We start from the raw sequence: 11,762 nt of genomic DNA, 5'->3' as shown, positions 1-11,762 counted from the left end.
ATCCATGTGTAAACATTTATTGTAATAGATGCCTATAAATCCCGAAAATGTTGTAAACTGATGTTAGTGTTTCATCGGATGTTAACAGATACTGTATGCAGACATTGTCCAGATTTAGCCGAACTATTACTGTAAAGAGAGCACTAGTGCCTATGCATCACCCATTGTACTTGTGAGGCAGACAACAGCCTGAGGCTCTGTGTAGATTACAGGCGACTAAATTCCAAGACCCGACGTGACGCTTTTCCTTTCCCCCGCATTGACGAGTGTTTCGATGGGTTACATTTACATTTAGTCATTTATCAGACGCTCTTATCCAGAGCGACTTACAGTAAGTACAGGGACATACCCCCCGAGGCAAGTAGGGTGAAGTGCCTTGTCCAAGGACACAATGTAATTTGGCACGGAATCGACTGGCAACCTTCTGATTACTAGCTCGCTTACCTAACCGCTCAGCCACCTGACTCCCCTGTTTGAGCCACCTGACTCCCCTGTTGTTTGAGTACACTAGGCTACCTTTTGTGTTTGCAATGGGCCAGCAACTTTCCAAAGGCTCATGCAGGCAACCATGAATGACTTAGTGTTTCAAATCATGTTTGTGTACTTGGATGACATTTTAGTCTACTCAAGAACGTTTGCGGATCACCTGACACGGCTTCAGACTGTGTTGCAGAGACTCAGGGAGACGGGGTTGAAGGTCAAGGTGGAAAAATTCATTTTTCTCCAGTCCAGTGTACGCTTTCTTGGCCACCAGATCTCAGCAGGCACCAATCCAAACAAAGTAGCTGCAGTACAACAGTGGCCAGTTCCCAGTACAGTCAAAGACTTTAGGTCATTATTAGGATTCGGTAGTTATTACAGGAAGTTTCTGCCGGGATTCTCCCAGCTGGCAGGTCCCTTGCATGATGTAGTCAATGCGTGTATCAGAGGAAACAACCCCACTAGGACCAAAAACCTGTTGGCCAGCCTGTGGACGCAAGAATGTCAAGAGTCCTTTGAACAACTTAAAGATAGACTGACCAGTGCTCCTTTACTCTGCTATGCTGATTTCTCCCTTCCATTTATCGTAGAGACAGATGCCAGTAATCTAGGGCTAGGTGCAATCCTCTACCAGTTACAGGGAAAGAAAAAGTGTGTGATAGCATATGCCAGTCGGCGGTTGAGAAGTGCAGAAAAGAACGACAGGAACTACAGCAGCATGAAGTTAGAGCTTCTTGCTCTCTGAAAAATTCAGATGTTATTTGTTGGGGTCAAAGCTCTATAGTGACAGATAACAACCCTCTGTGCCACCTCAACTCAGGAGCTATTGAACAACGCTGGGTAGCTCAGCTAGCTCCCTTTGACTTTGAGGTCCAGTACCGTCCTGTGGCAGATGTAAGGCAGCAGCAGACGGACTCTCTAGGCAGCCATTAGCAGGGGAGCCCCACCCAGAGCCATAGAAAAAGAGAGTTGCGACACGCTTTGGTCTCGCCGACACGTGATCACGTGGTTCAAGTAGCTCGCTGTAGTTCCAAAAACCACACTGCTGTCAACCGGTTTGAATGGTTTTCGGCGGGACAGACAGCAGCACCATCTCGATTCACTGACATTTTCGGTATATTAACACATAATATCAATTGGTTACTGGTGTGTTGTATCATGTATATGTCTGATACTTTATTAACATTTATGTATTACATTAACTTATAATACATAATGCAATATTGTGAAGCAGAGCTAGAAATGGCTATGCTAGCTACCATACTGTACCAACTGTACCATACTGTACATACCAAACAGTAGCCTAATGAGGACTATATTGTTCCACTTAACGTTTAACCTTCGAGTGTTAAACCACATCCTGCATCTGTTACAATTGCATGACTTCGTAATAGAAGAGTCCGGGTGCTGAACTGGCCTGCCTGCAGTCCAGACCTTTCACCAGTAAAAACATTTGGTGGATCATGAGACGAAAAATATGACAAAGAAGACCCAGGACCGTTGAGCAGCAAGAATCCTGTATCAGACACAAAAGGGACAACATTCCTCTCCCACAACTCCAGCAACTGGTCTCCTTATGACCCAGACAGATACAGACTATTAACAGTTATTAAAACAACTGGTTTCCACAGTTCCCATACAGATACAGACTGTTATACTCTGTAAGTTTTTTTTTATACACCCAATCATGTTACTGACCTGTTTGCAATTAACCTAGTTAGTTGCAAAATGTTCCTCCAGCTGTTTTTTTTTGTAACACATACTTTTTCCAGCCTTTTATTGGTCCCGTCCCAACTGTTTTGAGACGTGTTGCTGCCAATCAAATTCAAATTCCTTATTTTTTTCCTTAAAATTGTACATTTCATCAGTTTAAACATTTGACATGTTTTATATGTTCTATTGTGAATAACATCATGGGTTTATGAGATTTGTAAATCATTGTATTCTGTTTTTTATTTTATTTTACACAACGTCCCAACTTTTTTGGAATTGGGGTTGTACAATTGACCACATTAACAACACTTATATGTGTAGTACTTGATGCAAGTTGAATCTAACCAGTATCACCAGCAACTGCTCAATTTAAGACAAAAAAAAGGAGTAAAAAAAAAAAAGGAGGTAAATAATAATAAAAATAAACCAATTGCATTCAATAAAACCTTTTATTGTACAATAAGTCCAGTGTTCTTCCATTCCTTTTGTTTGTAGTGATCCGGTGATCTAAATGTCTGCTGTTCACAAACCTCAGACTAGGCACACACACATACAATCATTATAGTGGTTGAAATGCAGTATAAAATGTCCAATTAATGAGTTCCTGCACTTCATTTGATCCTAGAAGACAAGGAGATTATGGTTGGCTGTGCAGCATTTGGATGCTCCAATCGGTCTGAGAAAGGGATCCGGATGTATGGTTTTCCAAAAGAGACAAACTGGAGAGAAAAAATGGCTGGCCCAAGTTTGCAGAAGGCACCTGACCAACCCAAGGAAATTCAATAATAGAAAACTGTGTGGTGTGAGTTTAAGTTGTGTTTACATTTCCCTTGTGGATCAAGGACCAATGTGTTTACTGTAATATGTACATGACTATAATGAAATTGGGATTGGCAATTATGGGGTGAGTCTGGAATGCATGTTGAAATTAAACTCAAGCCATTGTGCCAATATCATCGCAGGAACATTTTGAGGGAGACCAATTCACAAAAACAAAAAAGGCCAACTGAAATTGAAGGCTGATGCTGTTCCCAGCATATTTCTGCATCGTCCTCAGCCCAAGAGGAGGAAGGGTCCTAGTGAGAGGACCACCAAAAAAACTCCAGTACATGTTCATTCAGTGGCCAGTGACCACACCTACTGTCACATGATGAACTTTGGTATGTGTAACAGACGTGGTCTTGCTCCGTCAGAGGCATACCGGCCAATGTTCACTCCCACCGGGAGTCGAACCTGCCACCTCTCAACTTCCAAGCGCAACCACTACCAACTACGCCAACAAAAAGCTATCAATTCGTTGACACGGGTGGCCTGTTATGTACTTGAGGAGTGAGTTTCACCACACACCGGCTACATATGAACAATGTGAACTTATAATGAATCTAACATTTATAATTGCACACCCTCCCCACTCCATAAAACTAACAATCCCATGTCATAATTTCAGATACTGAGGGAAGTCAGAGAAGGGAAAGTGAGGGAAGAGAAGCTATTGAAGGTTAAGACTGTGAGGAAATTGAGAGGGGCATACCAGCAGCCAATGAGCCAGTCCAGTGTCCAAGTGAGCCAGGGTACAGTGATAAAGACCTGAGGGAGGAGTTAACAAAACAAATAGATCAGACAAGAAGGTTACAGGCAGCCCTAAAATGTCAAAAAAGAATGAATGTGGTCCTACGGAAAAAAATAATAATAATGGAAAATAAATTTGGAACATTGTTCAGATAAAAGCTAGCGGTCTGAAGAGTAAGAGAACAATACGATGGGGAATTGACATCCTTAAAAAGGCTATTCAAATCAGTTTTGCTACTGGCTCAACAGCCTCAAAACTTCTTCAGGACATGTCGATTCCTCTCCCCGACATCAGAACCCTGCAAAGACGAATACAGCACATTAAGATGGAACCAGTAGTACTAGGGGAGGTGTTTGACATGCTGAAGCTGAAGGTAGATGGCCTGACAGAGATGGAGAGGGAGTGTGTACTTACTCTGGATGAGATGTCAATCACACCAAGCGTGGAGCTGCACCTGGGAACAGGGAAGCTGTATGGGGATGTGACGTTACCTGGCCACACAGGAGAGGCAACACATGCGTGTTTTTACTCACCCCGCTCAACCGGGCGAGGTGGTGGGACAGGGTTGCTTCTTTCCCCACATATTAAATACACATCCACACCACTCCCTGTTACTGCCAAATCATTTGAACACCATTATGTGATGCTAACTGATCCTATCAAAGCATGCTTAATTGTTCTTTATCGCCCACCAGGCCCGCTAGCCGACTTTGTGGAGGAGCTGGACATGCTCCTCAGCGTCCTCCCGGATGATGGAACCCCCCTGATAGTCCTTGGGGACTTCAACATCCACCTCCAAGGAACGCAGGCCGTCGACTTCTTGTCTCTCCTGACCTCCTTCGACCTGACGCTGCTGAGCACACCGGCGACCCAAAAGGCAGGCAAACAGCTAGACCTCATCCTGACACGTAACTGTATCACTGATTTAACCTCTGTAACCCCACTGCATATTTCTGATCACTACTTTATCCAATTCTCTGTCTCTCTCCCTCCAACTCCTCCTACCTCCCCTTGTAACTTTCCAGCGCAACCTCCGCTCCCTAGCCCCCTCCCATTTCTCATCTATTGTAACATCCTCCCTCTCCCCCATTGACGCTTTCTCGTCCCACCCCACTAACACTGCCACCGACACCTTGTTAACCACTTTAACTGCATCACTTGACTCTCTCTGTCCCCTGTCAACCAGGCCTCCACGATCTTCTCCCTCCTGCCCGTGGCTTACGGATGTTATTCGTCAAGAACGGTCCACCCTTCGGGCAGCTGAGGAGATGGCCAAAGGCGGTCTGGACCTTGATAAGTATCACTCCCTCCTCAAATCCTTCTCTTCTCACATAACTGGTGCTAAAACCCTCTACTTTCTGAACAAAATTAACTCCGCTTCAAACCCCCACAAACTTTTTTCTACCTTCTCCACCCTTCTTAACCCACCTCCCCCACCCCCTCCCTCCACCCTGAAAGCAGACGACTTTTCCTCCTTCTTTGAGAAAAAAGTCGCCGACATTAGCAGTCGGTTCCCTAAACCCACCTTTCCTACCCTCTCACCCTCCATGACTGACCCAACTAAATGTCTAAACTCTTTTTTTCCCCTCTCAGAACAACCTGCTTGACCCCAACCAATCGGGCTTCAAAACTGGCCACTCCACAGAGACTGCCCTCCTTTCAGTCACCACTGCCCTCCAGTCTGCCAGAGCGGCTTCCAGGTCATCCGTCATCATTCTGCTGGACCTTTCTGCAGCGTTTGATACGGTTAACCACCAGATCCTGCTCTCCAGACTTTCTGAGATGGGCATCACTGGCACTGCACTCCAGTGGATCTCATCCTTCCCTGTCGGGAAGATCCTACCAGGTCTCCTGGGGAGGCAAACTGTCAGGCCCTTGCCAGCTCTCCACTGGTGTCCCACAGGGCTCCATCCTTGGACCCCTCCTCTTCTCTCTGTACACCACCTCACTTGGACCAATCATCACCTCCCATGGCTTCTCCTACCACTGCTACGCTGACGACACGCAGCTGTACCTGTTGTTCCCCCCGACCGATCCGGGGATCTCAGCTAGGATTGAGGCCTGCCTCACAGACATCTCCGCCTGGATGACCGAGCACCACCTCCAGCTGAACCTCGCCAAAACAGAACTTCTCATCATCCCGGCTAAACCCTCCATCTCCCACGATCTCTCAATCACCCTGGGATCTGCGACGGTGACCCTTTCATCCTCTGCCAGGAACCTTGGGGTTACCATGGACGACGAGCTCTCCCTCACGGCCCACATTGCTGCAGTCTCCCGGTCGTGTAGATTCACCCTCTACAACATCTGGAAGATCAGGAGATACCTGTCTGAGCACTCCACCCAGCTGCTAGTCCAAGCACTTGTCCTTTCCAAGTTGGACTATTGCAACTCGCTGCTCGCTGGTCTCCCAGCATGTGCAACCCGCCCTCTTCAGAGGATTCAGAACGCAGCGGCCCGCCTGGTCTACAATCTACCCAGACGCTCCCATGTTACCCCGCTCCTCATCTCTCTCCACTGGCTACCTATCATGGCCCGTATCAGATTCAAGACCCTGGTACTGACCTTCCGAGCAGTGAACGGGACTGCACCCATCTACATCAAATCAAATCAAATCAAATGTATAGCCCTTTTTACACGCAAGCATGTCACAGAGGGATTCACATATTCCCATAGAACTGCCCCTCAACCAACCTAAACCCTCAAGGAAGACAAGGAAAAACTCCCCAAAAACTCTCAACAGGAGAAAAAAATGGAAGAAACCTTGGGAGGAGCAATTCAGAGAGGGATCCCCTCCTCCAGAGACGGTTGGTGAGAGAGAGGAGCAGAACACAGGCTAAACATAGTCATACAGTGTCGATGGGTTTTTAAAACACCAAAATCCATTGTTCAACTTTATAGATGTAGGACAGGACCGGGAGACTCGCGACCAGGTCCAGCGTTGGCTGACCGACGACCAGGCAGGTGCTGACAACTCAAACCCCCCACACCACAAGGGATGTGTGTGGGGGGGGACAGAGAGAGGAGAGCAGGGATTAGAGAATGCCAGGAGCAGCTAACAGTTACAGTCATAATAGAATGAGATCCGCACCGGTCAAGTGTGGACTGGTGCAGCAATTTAACAGAGCAAAAAAGGGGAATTTGATGCAACCCCACACAGCAAGACAGCGACAGCCCCCCTCATTTGGAACATGAAATCTGTTCCAGGGGAAGAGAACTCTAAAATAAGTTATACTTATAGAATAAGGATGGAAACAACCCGTCCCCCGTTGCCTCCAACTAGTAACATACTTACCTTTAACAGTCGTAGAATTGACTAAACAATAACGTTTTTAACCTAATTTTAAATGTCGAAAATGTCGTATCAGACTCCTTAATTGAGACGGGTAATTTGTTCCAGAGAAGAGGTGCTCTATATGAAAACGCCCTACCTCCAGCTGTTTTTTTCTTAATTTTGGGAACCACCAGATAGCCGGCATCTTGAGATCTAAGTGTCCTTGCGGGGCAATAGGGTGCAAGGAGACCGGAGAGGTACAGTGGTGCCAATCCATGCAGAGATTTGTAGGTTAGTAGTAGAACTTTGAAGTCAGCTCTGGCTTGGATAGGGAGCCAGTGTAGAGAGACAAGAGTAGATGTTATGTGATCAAACTTTCTTGTTCTGGTCAATAGTCTAGCAGCAGCATTTTGCACCCGCTGTAAAAATGTTTAGGTGGGTAATTGGGAGGCCAGAGAACAACACATTGCAATAGTCCAATCGGGACGTAACAAATGCATGTATTAGTTTTTTGGCATCATCCTTTGAGAGAAATGTTCGTATTTTGGCAATATTACGTAGATGGAAAAATGCAGTTCTGGTAATTTGCTTAATATGGTACTCAAACGAAAGGTCTGGGTCCATTGTGACTCCTAAATTTTTTACTAGCTGGCTTTGAGAGACTTTGACGCCGTCTAGGCGAAAATTTGAACCTCGGTTTTATCCGAATTTAGAAGAAGGAAATTAGCAGTCATCCAAGCACTCAACCTAGAAACTAATTTTCCATAGCATGTGGAAATTCTCCAGACTTTATAGACATATATAGCTGAGTATCATCTGCATAACAGTGAAAATTTACCCCAGAGCTTCTAATTATGTTTCCTAAAGGCAGCATATAGAGAGAAAATAACAGAGGGCCTAGAACTGAACCCTGTGGTACTCCATATTTTACAGTGGAGCTCCTGGATGAGCAGCCATCATAGTGGACATATTGTGATCTATCAGATAGATACGATCTAAACCACTGAAGTGACGTACCAGAAATCCCAACATAGTTCTCCATACGTTCCAAGAGAATCTCATGATCCACCGTGTCAAAAGCTGCACTTAGGTCTAGAAGAACCAGGACAGAGATAGAACCCGCGTCAGAGGCTAACAGTAGATCATTGACTACCTTGGCTAATGCAGTTTCAGTGCTGTGGTGGAGACGAAATACAGACTGGAGAGGTTCATAAAGCTGATTTGATCAAGTCTCTCCTGCAGCCTTACACCCCCACCCCCCCACGTCACCTACGGTCTTCTTCAGACAACCGCCTGGTGGTCCCACCGCTCAAGACCGCCCGGTCCCAACACAAGCTCTTCTCCTGTCTGGCCCCCCAGTGGTGGAATCAACTCCCCACCTCCATCAGAGACACTGACTGTCTCTCCACCTTCAAGAAAAGGCTCAAGACGCACTTGTTCCGGGAGTACAACGGTACTTAGGAATGGTTCGCTTGACCCGATGTTAGTTTCCTCAAGGATCACAATGACTCTTGCTTAGAGACTTGTTGCTCTTGTGGTTAGTGGTAACTGATTTAAAATGTTTGTACTCGCTGTGATATATTGTTTTTATTATTGTTGCTTGTTTTTTCCACAGGTACACTTGCACTTATAGCGGTTCATGCTGTTTAATTGTAACTTGTTTAACTACATGCTCTTATGGTTCTTCCCTTTGGCACTTACTTTGGTTGTTCACAATGTGTGCTTCATGTTTTGGCTACTCGCAATGTTTTTGTGGCTATCTTGTTGTTATGATCAGTGACCTATGCACTTTGTAAAGCTCTCTCTTGGAAGTCGCTTTGGATAAAAGCGTCTGCTAAATGAATAAATGTAAATGTTTGCAGGGAGCACGACAAGGTGGAAAGGCAATTCCACTAATGGGGCCATTTACAAACCTATTGTCTTGGACATTATTCACAGAGCAGATTCCATCGGGCTACATGTGATTAATGTCACCACTGACATGGGCAGCCCTAATCGGGCAATGTGGAAGGCCTTTGGAGTGGACCACAACAAAATGTCTGTCCCACATCCAACAAGACCAGACAGGAGGCTATACTTCATAGCCAGATGAAGTATAGCCTCCTGTCTGGTCTTGTTGAAGAACTTGAAGAGTGTCCTAGTCCGCGGACAGACATTCAGAATCCCACCTGATACGGTAGAAAGGGAGGACCTTCCCTCCAATGAAGCTTCAGTTGGTCCACTGAAATATTTGGTTAATTTTCAAGAGGGGACGGCTTTGAAAATCGCTCCAATTGTATCAATGAAAACCCTTCAGCCCAGTCATTTTGACAAGATGAAGGTAGGCCCTGCACTAAATGTCTTCAGCAAGGCAACAAGTGCTGGCCTGAAATATATGGTTGAGAAGGAACAACGACCCTCCTCTTACCGGACAACAGCATGGCTCCTGGAGCAGGTACACCACTGGTTTGATCTCATGTACAAGATGGAGGAGTACCAAAAGGCCATCAAGTTCCTCCAGGACACGATTCAACTGTTCCGTGGGCTGAAGATTGGACAACCGAGTAGCTGGAAGCCTGTACAAACAGGGATTGTGATGGCAACATCTACAATACTGTCCATCCAAGAAGATATGCTGTCCCAGGGACACTTGTTTGTGTTGACCAGCAGGTTTACCGAAACCTATTTGGCTGCATCCGACAGAGGAATCCAGTCCCAACTGCAGTGGAGTTTCACCAAGCACTGAAGTCAATTTCTGTTTATAACAACAATGAATTCAGGAAGCTATCAGGAAGATGAGAACAGCCTTTTGGCTGACTTTCTGGATGCAAAGGAGACCTTACCCAGTCCTGCCCTGCAAGGGGAGGAGCTGATGGAGCACAGTCCTGCACCTGACCTCACTACAACAGAGACCTGCGCTCTCTGCACCTGACCTCACTACAACAGAGACCTGCGCTCTCTGCACCTGACCTCACTACAACAGAGACCTGCGCTCTCTGCACCTGACCTCACTACAACAGAGACCTGCGCTCTCTATCATCTGACAGGATACATTGTAAATAAAGTGAACAAATACTACTGCGCTCTCTATCATCTGACAGGATACATTGTAAATAAAGTGAACAAATACTACAACATTTGTAATGAATGCAAAAATGCCATTAACCACAATGCTTACAAACCTGAAGGAGAGCACAGTACTTTACAGAAGCTGAAGGAATTCAAGCCTGGTGTGCTCTGTCGGCCGTCGCAAGAGGCCTTTGACCTAGTCCGGCAAATCGAGGAGCTGTTCCGAACCAGGACCAGTGCCTCCCTCATGGATCTCCAAAATGCCATGGATGTGCTGGGGAGAGAGCTATGGTGATTGACTGCAGACTTCCCTCATGTCATTATGTACAAAAAATGTTTGTATCTTACAATACCACAAAGCAACTGTTGGTCTGTCTAGTTTCAGTTGAAAGCTGCAGGTCCTTTCAATACCGCTTGGCTGTGAAAAAGAAAGCCAGTGACCCTCTTTTTTTTGCCATCTAAATCACTGAAAATACCAGATAGTGTTAATGCCCAAAATATACCAAAAGGAACACAATCACTGAAGTTATAATATTTTTCAGTTTGATGTCAAGTATGTTTATACTTGGCAGTATAAAACTAATGGGGAGACAGCGCTACATATTTGAGTACTGCTGCTTATTAAAAAAAAACATTACAGCACGAGTAAGACGATTTGACTAGGAAAACATTTGTCTATTCGTTTAAACAGTGAGGTGGCTCTTAAAAGAGCCTTTGTGGGTTTAGAGATCACATGATCACGGACGTCTAAGCGCGCTCTCCGCGGATGCGGCGGGCCAGCTGGATGTCCTTGGGCATGATGGTGACCCTCTTGGCGTGGATGGCGCACAGGTTGGTGTCCTCGAACAGACCGACCAGGTAAGCCTCGCTGGCCTCCTGCAGAGCCATCACAGCGGAGCTCTGGAAACGCAGGTCGGTCTTGAAATCCTGGGCGATTTCCCTCACCAGGCGCTGGAACGGCAGCTTGCGAATGAGCAGCTCGGTGGACTTCTGGTAACGACGGATCTCTCTCAGAGCCACAGTCCCGGGCCTGTAACGATGGGGCTTCTTCACGCCACCGGTGGCTGGCGCACTCTTACGAGCGGCCTTGGTGGCGAGCTGCTTCCTCGGGGCTTTGCCACCGGTAGATTTACGAGCTGTCTGCTTGGTTCTTGCCATGATACTTGTCTTTTTGTCGACGAGTTTGAAGTAAGTCTTGGGAGAAAGGATAAGGAAGTATATATGGTCGGCTTGTCGTCCGCTGATTGGACTTCTCTCCCTAGCAGACTGATTGGCAAACCGTCGACACCTTCTCCGTTGGCAATTGGACACGGGGACGGAGGTCAGTTCCCGCCCACATTTGAAACCTTCTGGCTCCGCCCTCATCCTCCCTCCGTTGCACCGCTGCGCAGTGGCGGGCAAGTAGGCGATTAATGAATGTTTCAAATAATCAACTCATTTCTGCATTTAAGATCGTGCTTGTGACTTGAGAGCGTGTTCCCACCAAATACAAATCGTACATGAATACAATCATTCAAATATGTAAAGTTGCTGTGCATATTGACCAAAAGCTGTTGAGCCTTTTCCAGACTTTCTGTAAGGGATGCACCCGCTTCTACAACGTTTGCAGATATGACGTGCAGATTAGTGATGTGTCGTTCGTGAACGATTCGTTCATTTTGAACGAATCCATACAAG

General features: G+C 46.1%; 1 protein-coding gene and 1 long non-coding RNA gene across 2 annotated transcripts in view; one reads left to right on the top strand and one right to left on the bottom strand.

The window, feature by feature from the left end:
• Positions 1–11,762, top strand: part of LOC134021879 (uncharacterized) — a 317,808-nt gene that overhangs the window by 135,197 nt on the left and 170,849 nt on the right. The window lies entirely within an intron of this gene.
• On the bottom strand, positions 10,781–11,282 carry LOC134021873 (histone H3). The gene has a single exon (XM_062462950.1). The coding sequence runs from the start codon at positions 11,241–11,243 to the stop codon at positions 10,833–10,835; it is 411 nt and encodes a 136-aa protein (XP_062318934.1). The 5' UTR covers positions 11,244–11,282; the 3' UTR covers positions 10,781–10,832.

Source organism: Osmerus eperlanus, chromosome 6, assembly GCF_963692335.1.
Source record: "Osmerus eperlanus chromosome 6, fOsmEpe2.1, whole genome shotgun sequence".
Taxonomy (NCBI): Eukaryota; Metazoa; Chordata; class Actinopteri; order Osmeriformes; family Osmeridae; genus Osmerus; species Osmerus eperlanus.
The sequence above is the reverse complement of the archived record's forward strand: the minus strand, read 5'-3'. Positions and strand labels throughout refer to the sequence as shown.